At 42.5% G+C, this 21157-nt stretch overlaps 2 protein-coding genes and 1 long non-coding RNA gene across 3 annotated transcripts; all 3 read left to right on the top strand.

Moving 5' to 3' along the window:
* Positions 1-211: 211 nt before the first annotated feature.
* On the top strand, positions 212-20944 carry LOC134677285 (zinc finger protein 62 homolog). The gene is made up of 10 exons (XM_063535718.1): positions 212-479; positions 3798-3932; positions 4706-5383; positions 6539-6669; positions 15820-15894; positions 16287-16425; positions 17744-17865; positions 19904-20000; positions 20143-20894; positions 20932-20944. The coding sequence occupies exons 1-10, from the start codon at positions 345-347 to the stop codon at positions 20942-20944; spliced, it is 2277 nt and encodes a 758-aa protein (XP_063391788.1). The 5' UTR covers positions 212-344.
* LOC134677595 (uncharacterized) lies at positions 1047-1547 on the top strand. The gene is made up of 2 exons (XR_010100051.1): positions 1047-1293; positions 1344-1547. It is a non-coding gene; the product is annotated as an uncharacterized LOC134677595 (long non-coding RNA).
* LOC134677688 (uncharacterized) lies at positions 7454-13509 on the top strand. Its single transcript, XM_063536151.1, has 2 exons — positions 7454-11308; positions 11378-13509. The coding sequence occupies exons 1-2, from the start codon at positions 8075-8077 to the stop codon at positions 13271-13273; spliced, it is 5130 nt and encodes a 1709-aa protein (XP_063392221.1). The 5' UTR covers positions 7454-8074; the 3' UTR covers positions 13274-13509.
* Positions 20945-21157: the final 213 nt, after the last annotated feature.

Genomic DNA, 21157 nt, shown 5'->3' with positions numbered 1-21157 from the left:
CTGTTATGGCTTCTATCATTATTATTTTGCGCTTACAACACTGACTAAAATAGGTTGACGCTAGTTCCATCATTTTTATCTTACTTATGTCACAAAATCAGTGTCAATTTTCATGCAATTTTCTCCCTTAAATCTATCTCTTCAACGAATAGCGTTAGAAGTATCTTATAAAAATTATGAAGTAAAATGGAGAAACTTTCGTCAATCTCATTTTAGCGTTGTATTATTTTACTGTTTATAATTGGCATAAACTAAACTTAGCGTTTTAATGTAATGTTAGCTTATTTATATAATTATACTCCTAAACTTAGAAATTTACAATCAATCTCATATAGTTAAGAGCCATGAATAGGGTAAAAGAAGAACTGGAATCCGATATTTTGGTGGCGTGTCGTGTTTGCCTAGCTTGGGAGGGCAGACTTTTTGACATCAGAGAATGGGGTCTAGACCAGGTCTATGTGGAGATTATGGGCACAACTGTGAGTTTTTCTTGATATTTGAACTATTCTAAGTTATAAATGTATAAAATTTCATAGATAGATTTCGTAGATAGATTAGTATTAAGTATTTTAGTTTGAAAGCCCATTGAATACATGCTATGGTCAGTTGCTAATAAGTTTAAGAGGTTTATTAGTGAAATTTATTGCTCTTGTTCTATTTGCCACCTTTTGTTTGTATTGTCAAAGAGATGTATAACATTTTATTGACAATTTAAGAACTTTAAACTTACCTGTAACATTTTATCTAATCATTTAGCTGTTAAATACAAATTTCTTGCTATGATGTCTACAATTGGAAATGATCATTTTTATTGAACAATAATATTACAAACAAATCCATTACAACCAAATTTTCGATCAACGAATAAAACTTTCTCCATCCCTAAACTGAAAGAATTTTTTGCAAAACAGTAACAAAATATAAATGTGTCTTACGAAAACTATGTGTAGCACCGAAAAGTATGTGTAGCACCGAAAACTATGTATAACACCGGCCAACAGGTGGATTCGTAAAAAAAAATGTTTTCTTTTACTTAATTTTAGTCATTTTTAGGGTTCCATAGCCAAATGGCAAAAAACGGAACCCTTATAGATTCGTCATGTCTGTCCGTGTATGTCACAGCCACTTTTTTCCGAAACTATAAGAAGTATACTCTTGAAACTTGGTAAGTAGATGTATTCTGTGAACCACATTAAGATTTTCACACAAAAATAGAAAAAAAACAATAAATTTTGGGGGTCCCCATACTTAGAACTTAAACTCAAAAATTTTATTTTCATCAAACCCATACATGTGGGGTATCTATATCTATATGGGGATAGGTCTTCAAAAATTATATTGAGGTTTCTAATATCATTTTTTTCTAAACTGAATAGTTTGCGCGAGAGACACTTCCAAAGTGGTAAAATGTGTGTCCGCCCCCTGTAACTTCTAAAATAAGAGAATGATAAATCTAAAAAAAATATATGATGTACATTACCATGCAAACTTCCACCGAAAATTTGTTTGAGCGAGATCTGGTAAGTAGTTTTTTTTTAATACGTAAACCGCAATTTTATCATGTTACTCGCTGGTACGGAACCCTTCATGGGCGAGTCCGACTCGCACTTGGCCGCTTTTTTAATTACTCAATGAGTTTGACTTATTTTTTATTTTTTTTTTTTTTATTATGCGTGGGTTTACTCATGGCCACAGACTAGCCGAGGCGTAGACGTGGCCTACGATGGAGCGAGCTCGCCCAGAAGGTGCCTGTTCACTCTTGATTTGAAGGTTGCCGGGTTATAAGAGCACGGAAATATAGACGCCGGCAAGGAATTCCATTCCTTGGCAGTGCGCATAAGGAAAGTAGAAGCAAAGCGCTTAGTGCGAATTGGCGGAATATCTACCAAGTAAGGATGGAAACCGGCCGTGCGTCTAAAAGTCCGATGGTAGAATGGGGACGGTGGAATGAGCTCGTGTAGCTCTTGGGCACACTCCCCGAAGTGCAACCTGTAGAATACCGACAGGCTGGCGACTTTCCGCCGATGGGCCAAAGTCTGAAGCTTAGCCGTTAGCTTCTTGTCGCCAATCATCCTCCTGGCTCTGCGCTCCACTGAGTCCAAAGCGGCGAGTTGGTATTTAGCTGAGCCATCCCACAGGTGGCTGCAATACTCCATACACGACCGGACTTGAGCTTTGTAAAGTGTTAGAAGCTGTCCAGATGTGAAGTATCGCTTCACCTTATTTAGGACGCCCAGCTTTCTGGCCGCAGTTTGTGCTTTAGACTCAATGAAGCTGCCGAAGCCGAGGACTGAACTCAGCTCCATGCCGAGGAGTTCCAGGCTGTCGGTAATAGGTACAGATGCACCCCGGAAAGAAGGAGTCAGGTCGAATGGACTCCGTTTAGCGGAAAATAGACACGCCTGCGTTTTGGAGGCATTGAACGTGACCAGATTGTCATCACCCCACTGGGAAACGAGACTAAGGGTCAAGTTCATTCGCTCAACCATGGCCTCTCTCTGTGAACGTATATCCTCCCTGCTGTCCCTTGCACTAGCCAAATATCTCTCAACAACCGTACTGTCATCTGCATAACCTACAATGCTGGGTTGCAGCATGTCGTTAATGTGGAGCAGGAAAAGGGTTGCGGAGAGAACAGACCCCTGAGGAACACCGGCGTCAATGGCCATGAGGTCCGAAGAGCAGCCATCAATAACTACTCTGATCGACCGTTCACTCAAGAAATCAGATAGCCAGCTACAAAAATCAGCAGGGATGCCGTAAGCAGGAAGCTTGCTAAGGAGACTTGCGTGCCAAACCCTGTCAAAGGCCTTCGAGATGTCCAGTGAAACAGCAAGCGCTTCACCGTTCCTCTCGATGGCCTCGCCGCAGCAGTGCGTGACATACGCTAAAAGATCCCCAGTAGACCGACCTCGGCGAAAGCCATATTGACGGTCACTGAGCAGATCATTTGCTTCGAGGTATGCCAGCAGTTTGCCGTTAAGTACCCTTTCCATGACTTTACAGAGCATGGAGGTAATGGCGATTGGTCGGTAATTGCAGGGATCAGCACGACTACCCTTCTTGGGTACTGGCTGCACGTTTGCAAGCTTCCAGGATTACGGCACCGTTCTTGTTTGGAGAGAGAGGCGGTACAGGCGTGTCAGTACAGGAGACAACTCAGGCGCACACTGCTTTAGTACACGTGCAGGTATACCGTCTGGTCCATTGGCCTTATTCACGTCAAGATTCAGCAGAGCTCGGCGTACCTCTTTTTGATGTATAGCAATTCTTTGCATAGAGGAACTGCAATGAGATAGCGTAGGTGGAAGTTTTGAGCCTGCATCTAGACGTGAATTGCTCGCAAACAGAGAAGCAAACAAGTTAGCTTTCTCTGTCGCGGAGTGGGCCAGTGTCCCATCAGGTTTCTGCAGAGGTGGCAATGTGGGTCGGCAGAAGTTGGATTCGACCGCTTTCGACAGGGACCAGAACCGCTTGCTACCAGGAGGGTAGGAGGCGAGTTTGGCCCCTATTCGACTGACGTGGTCGAATCGAGCCTTTCGAAGCACCCGTTTGCAGGACTTGGCATTATTTTTTTCATTGTAGGGTAGACTTATCACTTTTAACTGGTTCATAAATAATCAACCACTTTCAGAGAAATTAAATACTTGTTTTAACATTTCATTACACAAACGGGTCTACCGCGATAAGAAAAACAATTAAATTATATTGCGGTCTACCGTTTGTGTAATATTTAATTACAAAACGTGTGTACAAAACGTGAGAGTTTAAAGTGTTATCTTGTTTTAACCCCCCAGCTGTCAGCATGGGACGGGCTGCCACAGCACCTGTGCGCGTGGTGCCGCGCGCAGCTCGCGCGTGCGCAGGCGCTGCGCGCGCGCTGCCGCCGCGCCGAAGCGCTGCTCAAGCAGGCACTCCTGCACCAACACTTTGTAAGTTCATTTTTCTCTAAAAATATACCGCGTTGAATTGCGATGGACAGCCTTTGCACCAGGAAAAACCCGGAGCGCGGGTCAAGGCCCTTTTCTTGCAGGCGGCGACCTACTTCCATGAGAAAAGTTTTTGGCCCAGTGCATCAACAACCGGGCGTCTCTAACAGATTTGTCGACTGATTTATGAACTAGTGGCTCTGAGCTGTAGACTTAAACCTTGAAACTCCGAAATCTACATCATTTTTAAAACTTTCCAAAATCTACATTGACAAAAAAAATTTTTTTTATCATTCATAAGTGCAATGTAATGTAGCTAAATTGAAGAATAATGATCTATATTGTAATTCATAATTCATTTATTGCGCCTCATAGAGGCCTCCGGTGACCAGAGGGCTGGCCTATATTTTGCCCAAAGGATCAGCATTGCCATCCAGCGGGGCAATGCGGCCAGCCTTCTGGGCACCCTACCTACGGACCATGACTTAGGGCAAATTTTTTATTTATAAGTTATAGTGATTTGTTATAAAGTTGTAAAAATGTTATTAAATAAAAAAGTTTTATTGCATTTATAATCATGTGTTACATAAGGCCTTACAAAGAGCATTTTACAGCTAGTGTTCACATGCACCCTGTTAGGGTACATAGCAATGTACTTAACTAAAACTTAATACTATAAGTAAATTTAAACGAATTCTTATATGGCATGCATATAAAAGTATGTATTGTATCCGTTCTTAATATTATTATTTATAAGTAAAATTGTGTATTTACAGATAACAAACAGCTACATCCAAACTATTGATAGAAAAGCACACAAACTAACACATCCTCTCTCTAACCACATTACTAAAGAAACTATAGATATTGTATTTGAAGAAATACAGACAAGCAATGATGTGAAAGATGAAATAGTGCCGGATATGATAGATGATGATCATGTTGATATGGATGATGATCTATTTCTACCCAATGATGATATGAAACCGTTTGATATCAACTTTGCAGATGTCTCTCTAGTTAAAGATGATGATTTAACCGAAGTAAGTCTAGATAAGAGTAAAATTATAGTAGAAGAAGATATACTACCTAAAAGAACAACCAGAAAAGCATCTAAAAGAAAAAAAGCAGACATAATTGAGGTTGAATCTCCTAAAAGGAAAAGATCGGAAAAGAAAACTCGAGAGAAAGAATCATCAGTTAAATTTGTAGTTAAAAAGAAGGAGAAACGTTTAAAGAAGAGCAAAATTAAAAGAGAAGAAGATTACAAAGAGTTTGAGAAGAAATATGACTTCCAAGTGAAGTGTTTGACAGAAGAGGAGATGGTGGAAGATATGGAGAGGAGGAAATTGTCTGACAAGGCCATTAAGGGCGTGGTGAAGTGTCAGCTGTGCTATAAAGGGTTTATGAATAATACTACTTTGGAGAATCATATGAAGATTGCGCATGATCCGGTAAGATCACTACCACTACGCACTATTTATTTTTAACTCTCAGATGTATCCATGCACGATTTAATTTCGTTTTAATATCGTAACTGCCACTTGATGTTATATTATTTTCGAAGTAAACGTAGTATGCGTCGATGATAGATAATTTATTTTACTATAATTGCAGTAATCTTGATGAGTCATTTTTTTCAGTACATGCAAAAATGATGTATACGCACAGGACAAAATTTCGGCAGCGCTGTAAACACCACACTCGTTAGGTCATGATAAACCGAAATAGGCTTAAGTGTACTCGTTTAAAAATTTGCTACTATTTGGGCGTTTACAGCAACACGAGCTTATTCCACCGTCCCCATTCTACCATCGGACTTTTAGACCGGCCGGCCGGTTTCCATCCTTACTTGGTAGATATTCCACCAATTCGCACGAAGCGCTTTGCTTCTACTTTCCTTATGCGCACTGCCAAGGAATGGAATTTCTTGCCGGCGTCTATATTTCCGTGTTCTTATAACCCGGCAACCTTCAAATCAAGAGTGAACAGGCACCTTCTGGGCGAGCTCGCTCCATCGTAGGCCACGTCTACGCCTCGGGTAGTCTGTGGCCATGAGTAAGCCCATTCATAATAAATAAAAAAAAAATTTGAAGGGGGCATGGTCAAAAAAATACATTCGTTTTGCGATGCTGTCCAGTTTTTTCTAAGCGTCTTAGAGCCATGGGACCCAGACCATTCGACGCAGAAAAAATTGCTGATTCCAAATATGCAATAAAATTTTTTTTGACCACGTGGCGGTTACAGCAGTTCCGCTTTTTGCCATCGATATTACCAATAATCAACCTACATTTTTCGTGTTTGACTTTCTTCATAGTCGAAATAAAAAGTACAATGTTTAACTCGGGTAAAACTCTCTTCGTTCGAGCGCCAGAATATCTCGGGTGAAATGGATTACTTTCCACCCTTGGTTAACAATCTGCTATTAACTGACCTGAAAAAAATTAACCCTCCCATAGAAAATGGACCAGCGAAAATGTATAAAACAGCCAAATTTTTTTTTTCGTGATTTCGGTGTTGGTCCCATAGTAAAAGTTGCTCAGTAATCCCAAAACCTCCCTGGCAACGGGAATGTAGTTATTTTTAGCCACCATGCATATCTTTTTCAGTCCGTTGGTTCGAATGAGTGCCACCTCTGCCACTCTCGCTACCGCTTCGCCGTGAATCTCCGACAACATGTTCAGAATGCGCACCAGCTCATGTTCAAATGCAGACAATGCGGGGAAATCGTGTGGGGCGAGTGAGTACAATAACTACCTTAGCACCATTCACTAACCCGGGGTTAACCGGTTAAACCTTTTTTTTTCGCAGGGGTAAATACATTTACGTATCTCACCCCCGGGCTGCGAAGGCCCGTTGGGGATGGGGTGGTATGTGGAACTCGCTCCACCCGTATTCCCTCTTACTCAAAGGGAGGGGAGGAGAATACCCACTAACTTCCCCTGCGGCGTTACCCTCTCTGCCGTTTTTGGGGAGCATCGTGAGATCACGAGTATTCTACCACGATGCTCCCCCGAACCGGTTAAACCTAGAGTTACCATGGTCACGAGTACAATTTGGCACTAAGTTAACGATTTAACTGGTTAACCCCGGGTTAGCGGGATGGTGCAAATGGCGCTTAGCTAACTCACCAACTGACTGTCAATGGTAAAACCACTGCTGAATATTGTATGAATAATTTCATAGCACGAGAACATTCGCAATTTACCATGGGAAATACAGACCGCTCGAGAACATTCTCAATTTACTGAGAATAATATTCTCGGGGGAGAATATTCGCCGTACAAAAGGGAGATCGTTCTCGAGAATGGCAGAACTCTGACTTTGGTGCAACAAAGTCTATTCGTGAGGACCTCTGCTCCATTCTACTTATTGTACTTGGTATTTATAGGTATTAATTATTGTATGCGGTGTTTTTTTTTAAACTCCATTAACTTCAGGGTATGAAACTGACTCTAACCTACGACTGCGAGATCTTGTATTCTGCGAAAAAACAATGAAAACATGTATTTAGAGCGCGTGTTAAGTCGAAATTTGATTACCTATACGCACCTATACATGCATACTGCATACCTATATGTACCTATGATGAGTTGACCCCGCCGCAGTTTTAGTTGCAATAAATAGTCATAAGAGTATGGACCTGTTTTAATTTCTTCTAACACCTTCACTCCAAAATGAACCTTAACGCCTAAACATTATGGTCCATCGACCACGGATATCATTTACGGTGACCTATTGCGCGGAGTGAATTTTATGTAATTTGGAGTTAAATATGGACAAATCAGTGCAAAAAAGTGGACAATATAACGGATTAAAATGTGTTTTAGTGAATTAAAGTGAAAAGAACGATATAGACTGGTAAATTTAGGATTTACAAACAAATATTTCTACAACCGTTATTGTACGAACTAAATTGAACTGAGTGATTTGGCATGTTTCAAAGGACAGTGGAATAGTGTATTTATACATAAACAGCGGCAAAATAAGATAGCAGTGAACATTACGTACTTATATGCAGCGCGTACTTACCTACGGACTTATGCGCTTACCTACACGGTAAAAAGTGAGTGCCGCGTTGGAACATTCTAGAACTTGGTGATTTGGTATTTAATTTGGTGATATCGTAGTAGTGAAATTACACAATGGAGCAGATAGAAAAACGTATACTACTTCAGAAAGATACTTATGAAAAGATAGAAAAGGCTTATAGCAACTACAAAAAGTCGCCTAAGGAGAGGATAACTATTGGATATGTACAAGGAAGAATGGATACGTTAGATACTTATTGGAAGGAATTTAAGACAGTTCACGAGAAAATACTTTTATCGATTTCCATAGAAGACAGACAATTACTTCCGTACTTCTCCGAGGATATGTTTGACCAGTTTGAGGAGTTGTTTTATACATACAAAGGAGAGTTGAGGACGGTGTTATTGAAGCTTAGTTCTGAAACCGCCAAGGTGGACACGTCCAAACAAACTGTGAGTAACACAAGTACATCCAATAGTGAAGTCCGTTTGCCTAGAATTTCCATACCGACGTTTAATGGGAATTATACAGAGTGGCAATCATTTCACGACCTTTTTGTGGCATTAATTCATAACAACTCGTCATTAGAAAACGTACAGAAATTACACTACCTGAAAAGTAGTCTGACGGGCGATGCTGAAGTATTATTGCGGCAGTTTTCTATCACCGGAGAAAATTATACCGAGGCATGGGCGATTCTGAAAAAGAGATATAACAACAAGAGATATATAGCGAATACAGTTTTTAAGAAGTTTTTTGGACAACGAGCGTTATCTCAAGAATCGGCCTCCGCTATTAAACAGCTGTTAGATACCACTGTAGAATGTATGAACGCGCTGAAGAATTTGGGTTTGCCTACCGATCAGTGGGATGCAATCGTCACGTTTGTCGTCATATCTAAGCTAGATGTCAGCAGTCATAAACAATGGGAAGAGACAATTAGTGAAGATAGTAGCGATGACTTGCCTGGATTTGAAAGACTAAAGCAGTTCTTGGAAACACGGTTTCGCACATTAGAGATGGTAGAACCTGCAAATAGAAGTTACAAACAACCACCGAGTGTTAAACCGAAGTCATTTCACACAACGGCTAGCAACGACGATCTGCAATGCACCTTCTGCAAAGAAAAGCACTACATACATCATTGTAAGCAGTTTAGCAAGCTACCTATTGAAGAGAGATACAGCTACGTTCAAGGCAACAACTTGTGCTTTAATTGTCTCATACCTAATCACACCGTGTTTAAATGCAAACAACGCACGACATGTCAAATCTGCAAGAGAAAACACCACTCCTTATTACATAGAGAGAAGAAGACAGCAAGTGAAGACAAACAGGTTACAACTGCAACGAAAGAGGATCCGCCTGCACACACAAACGAAGAAAAGTTTGTCACCAAGGTCACAGCGCATGTGGCAAGCGGAGAACAGCCTGGTGAGAATATATGGTTAGCCACAGCACTGGTAGACGTCACGTCGAGTTCAGGTCAGTCACACGTCTTCCGTGCTCTCATTGATCCAGGTTCAGAGGTGTCACTAGTTACATCAAGAGTCGTCGATTTATTAGGTTTAAAGAAAAACGAGATCAGCGGCGTCATGTTTGGTGTTGGTGAAGGTAATCGCACATCTCTTAAGCACTTAGTAGATTTACAGATTACGTCTAGATATGATACAAATTTCTCATTTGATGTAAACAATGCATATGTGTTGAGGTCTATAACGCGTTTGTTACCTGAAAGGGAAATTAGAGGTTATACTTGGCCACAGCTTAAGGATATACAACTGGCTGACCCCACCTTCAACGTACCAGGTAGGATAGATATTTTACTTAGTGCGAAAATTTATGCTAAGATAATGGACAATGGTTTGATTAGGGGGCCAGGCGACGTAATCGCGCAGCACACCCGTCTCGGGTGGATCTTGTCAGGTGATATTGAGGTAAATTCAAGCAGGTCTCATAATGTCAGGAGTTTTCACATCACAAGACAGGTCGAGGAAGATAACAATCTACTAAGAAAATTCTGGGAATTGGAAACAGAACTTTACACAACCAAGAAAGCTTGGTCTAAGGAGGAAGAAAGTTGTGAAGAAATCTACAAAAATACAACGGTAAGAGATGAAACAGGAAGGTATGAAGTGCATCTGCCCCTGAAACAAACTAAAGAAGAAACAATAAAGCTTTGTGGTGAAACAAAGCAGCAAGCAATTACTAGGTTCCAACAAATAGAAAGAAAGTTCCAGAGAAATGGCAAACTGAAAGAAGAATACACAAAGGTCATCAATGAATATTTGAATTTAGGGCATATGAAGAAGGTAAAGAAGGAAGATGAAAGGGAAGCTATTTACCTAGCCCACCACCCTGTAATTCGTGAGGATAAGGACACTACAAAGGTAAGGATAGTATACGATGCGTCATCGAAGGGTTCCAACGGTAGATCCTTAAATGACAGCATGCTAGTGGGGCCTACCTTGCAACCTGATCTACGCAGCCTTATCATTCGCTGGAGATGTCACAAAATCTGTGTGGTAGGCGATATAGTCAAGATGTATCGTCAAGTAAAAATGACAAACAACCATACCGATTTACAGCGGATAGTGTGGCGAGATGAAGTTTCTGGCATCTTGGAAAGTTATCAGCTGTTAACAGTCACTTTTGGGACCGCTGCGGCACCTTGGTTAGCAGTAAGAACGCTACTTCAACTCGCTGACGATGAATCTGAAAGGTATCCACGAGGCGCAGCAGTGGTTAAGGACTCCTTTTACATGGACGACTTGATGACTGGCCATGAAGATTTATCTGAAATGAAAGTAATATGTAATGAAGTTAATAAGTTACTAAAAGCAGGGGGCTTTCACATGCAAAAATGGTCAAGCAACTCTGAGGAGTTGTTAAAGTACTTACAAGAGGTTAGTGACAGTAAAGAAACAGTGAACAGTCTAGAAATAAAGCTAGATAAGGTAATAAAGATACTTGGACTTACCTGGGACAGGAACGAAGACACCTTTAAAATTACTGTGAACTTACCGGAACTCAGGAATCCTGTAACAAAAAGGTTAGTATTATCAGATGTGGCGAGTCTCTTCGATCCCTTAGGATGGCTAGCTCCAGTCGTCATAACAGCGAAGGTCATGATACAGAAATTATGGCTTTGCAACCATGGATGGGATGAAGAACTGCCCGCAGAAATAGTTAACGAATGGGTTACTTACCGAGATGATCTGAACGAGCTGCAAATGATAGGAATCCCACGGTGGATGAAAATCACAGCAGGCTGTAAGGATATACAACTGCATGGGTTCGCTGACGCATCATCAGTGGCATACGCCGCAGTAGCTTATGTGAGAGTCGTTGATCAGGATGATGAAGTCCATATTACAATGATAGCAGCGAAAACAAAGGTGGCGCCACTGAAGCAGTTGAGTATCCCGAAATTAGAACTGTGCGCCGCAGTCTTGCTTGCAAAGCTATTGCATGAGCTCTCAAACTTACTGAAGATACCGATGGAGAAGACATATGCCTGGACAGATTCGATGGTGGTCCTAGCCTGGTTACAGTCTCAGCCAAGCCGATGGCAAGTTTTTGTGGGCAACAGAGTCTCAGAAATTATACAAATAATCGATAATGACAGATGGCGACATGTTCAGTCAAGAGACAACCCTGCCGATCTTGCCTCTAGGGGAATCAGAGCAAGAGAAATAGTAGATAATGGACTATGGTGGACTGGACCAGAGTGGCTGAAAGACAAAGATACCGAGTTCACTAGAGTTGACATTAAACCAACAAGTTTAGAAATGAAGAAGACGTTTCACATTAACCTAGGTGACACTCCTATCTGGGAAAGGTTCTCATCCTTGACAAAGTTGAAGAGAGTACTAGCTCAATGCCGAAGATTTATAAACTGGAAAAATAAGACAAATCGAGAAGATTATTTGACAGCAGCTGAAATGGAAGAAATAGAAATGAGATGTATAAGATACTACCAATATTCGATATATGAAGATGAAATTAAAGACCTGAAAAAGAATGGTAAAATTAAGGCAAAGAGTTCTTTAATCACGCTGACTCCATACTTAGATGAACGTGGTCTGTTGAGGGTCGGTGGCCGCCTTAACAACTCTTCCATAGCAGAAGAAGCAAAACACCCTATCATCATTCCCAGCAAGCAACATATCACAAAACTGCTGATCAAAGAAGCGCATGTCAGAACATTGCACGGAGACATACTGGCTATGATGACATACATTCGAAGCAAATATTGGATTATTAGTCTAAAGGCAGCTGTCAGACAAGTTACCCACAGTTGCAGGACATGTATTGTGGAAAAGGCTAAAACTCAACAGCAACTGATGGGTCAGTTGCCCGCCCCGAGGGTTACACCTCATCGTGCGTTCCTTAACAGTGGAGTAGACTACGCAGGACCTGTGCAGTTGAGGACGTCGAAGGGTCGCGGTCACACGTCGACAAAGGGATATATTTGTCTTTTCATCTGCATGTCCACCCGAGCGATACATTTGGAGGCTGTGACGGACCTCACAGCACAAGCTTTCATTGCAGCTTTCCGTAGATTTGTTGCCAGAAGAGGCCGCTGCTTGCATCTTTGGAGCGACAACGGGACTAATTTTGTAAAGGCCGACAAAGAGCTTAGAGACATGTTCGCAAAGAGCAACTCAAGTGTAGCTAAGGAAATAGCGGAACTTTTAGCCAATGATGGCACAACCTGGCATTTTATTCCCCCGAAGGCTCCCAACTTTGGTGGACTTTGGGAAGCTGGCGTACGCTCGGTAAAAAGGCATCTAAATCGTGTTAATGGCACCACAAAGCTGACTTACGAAGAGATGGCGACTCAACTGGCTCAAATTGAGTCTTGTTGTAATTCAAGGCCTTTGTCACATTTAGATGAAACGTTAGACACCTTAAATCCACTTACACCTGGTCATTTTTTGATCGGAGAACCGGTAACTAGCGTTCCGGATATAAACTATGAAAATAGAAATGTTAACATGCTGACCAGATGGCAGCTTATACAAAAACAGACGCAAGATTTTTGGAGAAGATGGAAAGCGGAATACCTAAACACCTTACAGCAACGGTACAAGTGGCAGGATACAGTTAATCCACCAACTGTTGGAGATATCGTTGTAATCAAGGAGGATGACATGCCGCCGGCAAAGTGGCTATTGGGAAAGATAACAACATTACATCCAGGACCTGACCAGCTGGTGCGAGTAGTTACGGTGCAGTGTAAAGGAAACAACCTTCTGAAAAGACCCTTGTCAAAATTGGTACTCTTGCCAAAGCACCCCGATAATTAGGATATAGTGTCCGCTTACCATTACTTTAGTATAGGCCGTATACTTGTGTTTCACCATCGAGATGGACAAACCCGAGTATAAAAGGGTGGGCGGTCAGTCTTTTAAAATATACCTAATTAAAGTTTAAAATAAATACCTACTTACTTACCAGGTAAAACCTCTAATCAACTCAATCAGACATCATTAGATAATCGCTTTCCCGTTGTTTATGTCAATACATATGCATACTATACTTAGATACTTACCTGGACGTAACTAAGTAGTAAACGTTAGGATGATTTAGATAGTTATTTAACAAATAAACCACTCCGGTATTAATTCGCCAACATATACAAAAAGAGACCTTATCGTGTTAGCATAAGAATCATACTCGAGTGTGTTCATTAGATAGTTCTAAAATCTAAGATGTAACGATTTTCTATGTTCGTACTTAAACTAAGCATTGTTTACTAAAGACATTATTTGTTTAGCTAACATCAAGTACCTAAAACAATCTATACAGTCCATTTCAATTGAATCTAATCAAATTACGTTAGCAAACAAGATGTTTTTTTTGTAAAATAAAATAATTTTATAGTTAAAAATAAGTACGTAAAAATATGTTACAATGTCTTACCTACATGTTACATTCTAATATGTGAGATTACATTACAAATAGTTATTAAGCAATCAATTTCATCTATTTGTAATCTATTTGCCTTAATTATTTTGTTAAACTGCTCAATTTACATTATTTAGAAGCGAGACGATGTAACTAGATAACATGAACTATGGAAAATTACACTTTATTTCTATGAATGTAAGATTCAAAGTAGTTCGCTTATTGTTGATAACATATGTACGTATATCTCTCAAAGGTAAACGAGCAGCTGGGTGATGGGATTTTGTTTATTTCTTTAACATTATTATTGGTTGATAGTTGGTATACATTTGTGGGTAGGTACCTAGCTTGACCTAGTTATGCAGCACGTAATTAGCACCAAGCTAACTTGTTTGTGAAATTATAATATTCTCTAAGGCCCGACCATAGATAGATATTGTGTTTCTTACGAATAAAATGTACCTACATATTTAGTATAAATAATTAGCGCCGATAGTGTAGTTTAAGTTTGTTCCTACCTATTGTACTGAGTAAAGACTTATATTTTTTATAATGATTTAGTTTCACAGTTTGCAGGGCTGTTATTTGTTAACTTAACGCTTAATGTAAACTTAATCGACTTTAGATTTTTGCCTTACGTAACTTATGTTTCGGTTAAAGTTTACAATGTACCTAGTGTTATTTTGTGGTTTTAGGTTAACGAATGTTTTGTTATCCATTCTAGAGCTTAGTTTAAAAACTGTTGTTTTTGGTAGGCGGTATGTTAAGTCGAAATTTGATTACCTATACGCACCTATACATGCATACTGCATACCTATATGTACCTATGATGAGTTGACCCCGCCGCAGTTTTAGTTGCAATAAATAGTCATAAGAGTATGGACCTGTTTTAATTTCTTCTAACACCTTCACTCCAAAATGAACCTTAACGCCTAAACAGCGCGATTGATGCTTTTAAATGGAGTTGGCCGGTCGAAGTTTTTAGCAGATGCCGCCATCATAGCTTGCCCTGTCAATTCCTAGAATCGTGTCAAATTATTGTTTTTTACTGGATGCCAGCCCTTTACAGGCGTGGCTCACTCCGCGATTTCGTCGCTTTGCTACAGATAGCTAAAAGTACATCCGTTCCACACCAATTTTGGTGGCTAGGCATAAGCCGCGCGTGGTGCTGTCGCCACCTAGCGGCCATATCTGTCCTGGTCGTAACAGACGCGTTTTGTTAGAGAGTGAGTCTTCTGTACCTAGTACTATTATTTATTCTGTGCCATTTAAGCTAAATCTCGTAGAAAATGGGGCAAGTTATGATGGCGCCATCTATTGTAGAACTTAATTAATTTTATATAAAATTTGATTGATATGCTCGGAGTTTCTCTGCGTGATCGAATCAGAAATGAGGAGATCCGTAGACGAACTAAAGTCACCGACATAGCCCACCGGATTAGCAAGCTGAAGTGGCAATGGGCAGGCCACATTGCGCGCAGAGAAGATCGCCGATGGGGTCGAAAAGTGCTCGAGTGGAGACCACGGACTAGCAAACGCAGCGTAGGACGTCCACCCACAAGATGGACGGACGACCTTGTTAAGGCCGCCGGAAGACGCTGGATGCGGATCGCTTCCAACCGGTACGAGTGGAGGTCCAAGGGGGAGGCCTATGTTCAGCAGTGGACGTCTTATGGCTGAGATGATGATGATGATGATGAACATTTGATTATCCTATGTGTCACAACAATGTGTAATGTAAAATGTATCCACGAATGTCGTGTCGGTACAAACCCGATAGGGTTTCACGGCACTTTTCTGTTTGATTGAATGTAAGATTTTAGTATAGAACAAATAAATAAATAAAAAATGCAAACATTTGACAGTTGCCAACCCCGTTGACGACCGTTCTGGCCTGGTGGGTAGTGACTTAGAGACCCGCTTCATTATGGTTATGTTTGTGCAGGTCGCACGCGGTTCTTCACGCCGGCATACACGCGGGGACAACGCTGAAGTGCCGACATTGTGACAAACAATTTGTGTGAGTTACTACTTTTTTTACACGCCTCTATTAGGGTTCCGTACCCTAAGGGTAAAAACGGGACCCTATTACTAAGACTCCGCTGTCCGTCTGTCTGTCTGTCACCAGGCTGCATCCCGTAAACGGTGATAGCTAGACAGTTGAAATTTTCACAGATGATGTAGGTATTTCAGCTGTCGCTATAACAACAAATACTAAAAACAGAATAAAATAAATATTTAATTGGGGCTCCCATACAACAAACGTGATTTTTTTGCCGTTTTTTGCGTAATGGTACGGAAAGCTTCGTGCGCGAGTCCGACTCGCACTTGGCCGGTTTTGAGTTATTTTACAAGCTTTTATTTAACATGCCCTATTAGTTTAAATTTTTTACAATAAAATTATTTATACAGGAAGAAAACGACCCGAACGACACATATGCGTATGGCGCACCCGGTGGAGAACGCGGCCGGGGGAACATGCGAGGTGTGCGGGGAGACTTTCACGAGCCGGCGCGGCCTGCGGAGCCACAAGGCGCGCACACACAACAAGGTATACTATCATTCAACTATTTTTAGGGTTCCGTGGCTTAAAAGGAAAAAACGTAACCCTTAAGCTCCGTCTCCATATCGCGCGGCAAAGTTTTTATGTTGCTGGATTCGTCAAACTATGAACCAAAAAACCGGGCAAGTGCGAGTCGGACACGCGCACGAAGGGTTCCGTACCATAATGCAAAAAAAAACAAACAAACGTTTTACCCTTTGGGTACGGAACCCTAAAAACGGCCGTTTTAACTTTTAACGCATAGATTGACGAATCCAGTAACATGAAAACTAGTTTAATGTATTCAAAAGGTACTTAAATACAAAATACAGTACGTAGCGGCCCCCTTTTTTTAAATATCTGTCGTTAAATTTAAATAATCACGATTATTTAGCAGTGGCGCTAGTGTGCACGTTGATAGGCTCTTAACTTCCTTTGACTTTGTTCGCCCTGTTTTATTCGTTCAAGCAATGATCGTATTATCGTCGGCTGAGAATACGTTTGTGCCATATCCATTTTTGAGAAAATAGTTTTTTAATGATTTCTAAAATACCAAAAAAATATGCTACAATTGACACTAATCGGTTTTTGAAAAAATCTATTTTTGAAAAATGTTGTGCCATATCTGAAATTTACTATAGGAAAAATTACACTCTGTCAACAGAAAATTATCACAAAAGTGTGACATATCCACAACTTTTGTGACATGTCATACATTATACGTTTAACATTTACTCATCAAAACGGATATGGCAAAAATATAAATGCTTTTATTTTATGATTACCACTGTATTCACAATATTTGTTTGGTACTATAAATAGTAAACATATGTGCCTAAATAATATATACGTTCAATATTTCCTAAATGTAAAACTTTCCGAAAAAATTTTTTTTTCACCTCAGCAGGGTACTTTGCTTCTTAAAAAGCAAAATCGCATTTTGCTCACTGAGTGAGACAAAATGACATTCAAGTGACCTTTATAGTCAAATGTCATTTCAACATGCGGGGTCTAATACAAGTCCCTCTAGGTATGTTCTCACTGCTTAGGGTGAAAATTTTTGTGTACTACACGAGATCAAAGTTATTTACATCTCGTGCGCTTTTGAATCCCTTACTACGCTTAAGATTCTAAATTAGATTCACTCGCTACGCTCGTGAATCTATTATAGAATCTTTCGCTTGCACGGGACTCAAAATAAGCACTCGAAGAAATATCAAACTTTGATCTCTTGTTGTACAAATAACTATTGCTTATTTTCGCTCTCCTGCAAACCATGTAAGTGGCGTATGGCACAAACGTATTCTCACCCGACGTTATATTGCAGCAACTGCAGCCATCGGTGCCGGGCCTGTTCTGCCGCAAGTGCCGCGTGCAGTTCGACTCCAAGCAGGCCCTCCAGCACCACAAACAACAGCAGGAGGGCCAGCGCTGCCACAACGACCACAGGTATATGAACCCACGTGGACGTCAGCTGCCGCTCTGTTGGTGGCTTGAGGAACGACCATAGGTAATGCCCTGACAGGATCTTAAGGCCCGGTTTCATTAGTCGATAGGGCCCGCATGCGGCGTGCGGGAGATTTCCATAAAACTGAAGAAAAGATGCTTGTAACAAGGATTTTCGTACACTGACCGGCCGGTTGTTATCTCTATTGCCACAACGAGCATAGGTATCCTAGGTCTGTCTACAAGGAGGTCCCGGGTTCGATTCCAAGCATGCATTCCAGCACCACAAACAACAGCAAGAAGGCCAGCGCTGCCACGACGACCACAGCTACCCTATGAACCCTCGTAGACGTCAGCTGCCGCTCTGTTGGTGGGTTGAGAAACGACCATAGGTAACTAAAGTGTCATTCTATAGAACTTGCTAACTATGTAAACAAACCGCCATACTGAAATCATAATTTAGTGACAGTTTCAATATGGCGGTTTGTTTACATATTTAGCGAGTTCTATAAAATTACACTTTATGCCTTGACAGGATCTTAAGGCCCAGTGTCATTAGGCGACAGGCCCCGCATGCGGGGTGCGAGAGATTTCCGTAAAACTAAAGAAAAAACGCTTTCCACAAGGATTTTCGTACACTGACCGGCCGGTTGCTATCTCTATTGCCACAACGAGCAGAGGTATCCTAGGTCTGTCTACAAGGAGGTCCCGGGTTCGATTCCAAGCAGGCATTCCAGCACCACAAACAACAGCAGGAGGGCCAGCGCTGCCACAACGACCACAGGTATATGAACCCACGTGGACGTCAGCTGCCGCTCTGTTGGTGGGTTGAGGAGAGACCACTGACATTATCTTAAGGCCCTTTCATTAGTCGATAGGCCCCGCATGCGCGGTGCGGGACATTTCCATGAAACGAAAGAAAAGATGCTTTCACAAGGATTTTACCTGTTGAAAGAAAGAAAGAAAGAAAGAAAATACATTTATTCACGTCATCATAGTTGCTATCTCTATTGCCACAACGAGCATAGGTATCCTAGGTCTGTCTACGAGGAGGTCCCAGGTTCGATTCCAAGCAGGCATTCCAGCACCACAAACAACAGCAGGAGGGCCAGCGCTGCCACAACGACCACAGGTATATGAACCCACGTGGACATCAGCTGCCGCTCTGTTGGTAGGTTGAGGAACGACCATAGGTAACTAAAGTGTCATTCTATAGAACTTGCTAACTATGTAAACAAACCGCCATACTGAAGTCATAATTTAGTGACAGTTTCAATATGGCGGTTTGTTTACATAGTTAGCGAGTTCTATAGAATGACACTTTATGCCTTGACAGGATCTTAAGGCCCAGTGTCATTAGGCGACAGGCCCCGCATGCGGCGTGCGGGAGATTTCCGTAAAACTAAAGAAAAAACGCCTTCCACAAGGATTTTCGTACACTGACCGGCCGGTTGCTATCTCTATTGCCACAACGAGCACGTATCCTAGATCTGTCTACGCGGAGGTCCCAGGTTCGACTCCAAGCAGACCCTGCACAGTCAACGGTAAAAATATGGGTGTAGACAACTTACTCAAAAATATGTCCCATAGTTCTTAATTCACTGACATAAGAGTTATGGGACATATTTTTGAAATGATTTGTACACCCATATTTATACCGTTGGCTGTACCACAAGCTGCAAGAGGGCCAACTCTGCCAGAACGACCACAGGTAATCTAGGCACAATAAATAATAGTACTACCGTACAGAAAGGAAACTTCTTACAAAACCGAAGTTTGTTCAGGGTCGAATCATGCTGTCCCTTTCTAATATATGGCACTACCCCTTTCGGCTATTTAGGGTTGTCAAAATTCAAGCGATTATCTTATCTGTGGTCGTGCACGCAAAAGGACGTCAAGTGGTGCCAACCCTAATAATTGCTCGGAGCAATGCTGAGCCGAACGGAGTCGAGTTCGACCGAAGGACTGTCTCCCCACTACTGCGGGGTATTTGAAAGAGCTTCGTATATTTCCGTGTTTAACCTGTCTCCCTCTGTCGCAGTGCGTGCGAGCAGTGCGGCGCGCTGTACCCGACCGAGGACGAGCTGATACGTCACAAGCACGAGGCGCACGGCGTGCAGCTGTTCACATGCGACGCGGTGAGTCTGTCTCCCTCTGTCGCAGTGCGTGCGAGCAGTGCGGCGCGCTGTACCCGACCGAGGACGAGCTGATACGTTATTATGGGACCAACCCCGAAACCGCAAAAAAAAACCCTCAATTTACATTTGTATTTTGTTACAGTGCTCCAAATCCTTCCTGTCCAAGGTGTCCCTGTCCGTGCACATCGACCGCGTCCACCTGCACATCAAGCCCGTGCGGCCCAACCGGCCCAAGCCGGCCGGCGAGCGCCGCGGGCAGAAACCCAAGCCCAAGCAGAAGTTCAAGCTGGACAACATGTGCGAGATCTGCGGCAAGGCTTACTCGGTGAGTGGTCTACACACACACAACCGGCCCAAGCCGGCCGGCGAGCGCCGCGGGCAGAAACCCAAGCCCAAGCAGAAGTTCAAGCTGGACAACATGTGCGAGATCTGCGGCAAGGCTTACTCGGTGAGTGGTCTACACACACACAACCGGCCCAAGCCGGCCGGCGAGCGCCGCGGGCAGAAACCCAAGCCCAAGCAGAAGTTCAAGCTGGACAACATGTGCGAGATCTGCGGCAAGGCTTACTCGGTGAGTGGTCTACACACACACAACCAGCCCAAGCCGGCCGGCGAGCGCCGCGGGCAGAAACCCAAGCCCAAGCAGAAGTTCAAGCTTGACAACATGTGCGAGATCTGCGGCAAGGCTTACTCGGTGAGTGGTCTACACACACACAACCGGCCCAAGCCGGCCGGCGAGCGCCGCGGGCAGAAACCCAAGCCCAAGCAGAGGTTCAAGCTAGACAACATGTGCGAGATCTGCGGCAAGGCTTACTCGGTGAGTGGTCTACACACACACAACCGGCCCAAGCCGGCCGGCGAGCGACGCGGACAAAAACCCAAGCCCAAGCAGAAGTTCAAGCTGGACAACATGTGCGAGATCTGCGGCAAGGCTTACTCGGTGAGTGGTCTACACACACACACACAACCGGCCCAAGCCGGCCGGCGAGCGACGCGGACAGAAACCCAAGCCCAAGCAGAAGTTCAAGCTGGACAACATGTGCGAGATCTGCGGCAAGGCTTACTCGGTGAGTGGTCTACACACAGACAACCGGCCCAAGCCGGCCGGCGAGCGCCGCGGGCAGAAACCCAAGCCCAAGCTGTTGCCAGCTTGCAAA

Source organism: Cydia fagiglandana, chromosome 26 (assembly GCF_963556715.1).
Source record: "Cydia fagiglandana chromosome 26, ilCydFagi1.1, whole genome shotgun sequence".
NCBI classification, from domain to species: Eukaryota; Metazoa; Arthropoda; class Insecta; order Lepidoptera; family Tortricidae; genus Cydia; species Cydia fagiglandana.
The sequence above is the reverse complement of the archived record's forward strand: the minus strand, read 5'-3'. Positions and strand labels throughout refer to the sequence as shown.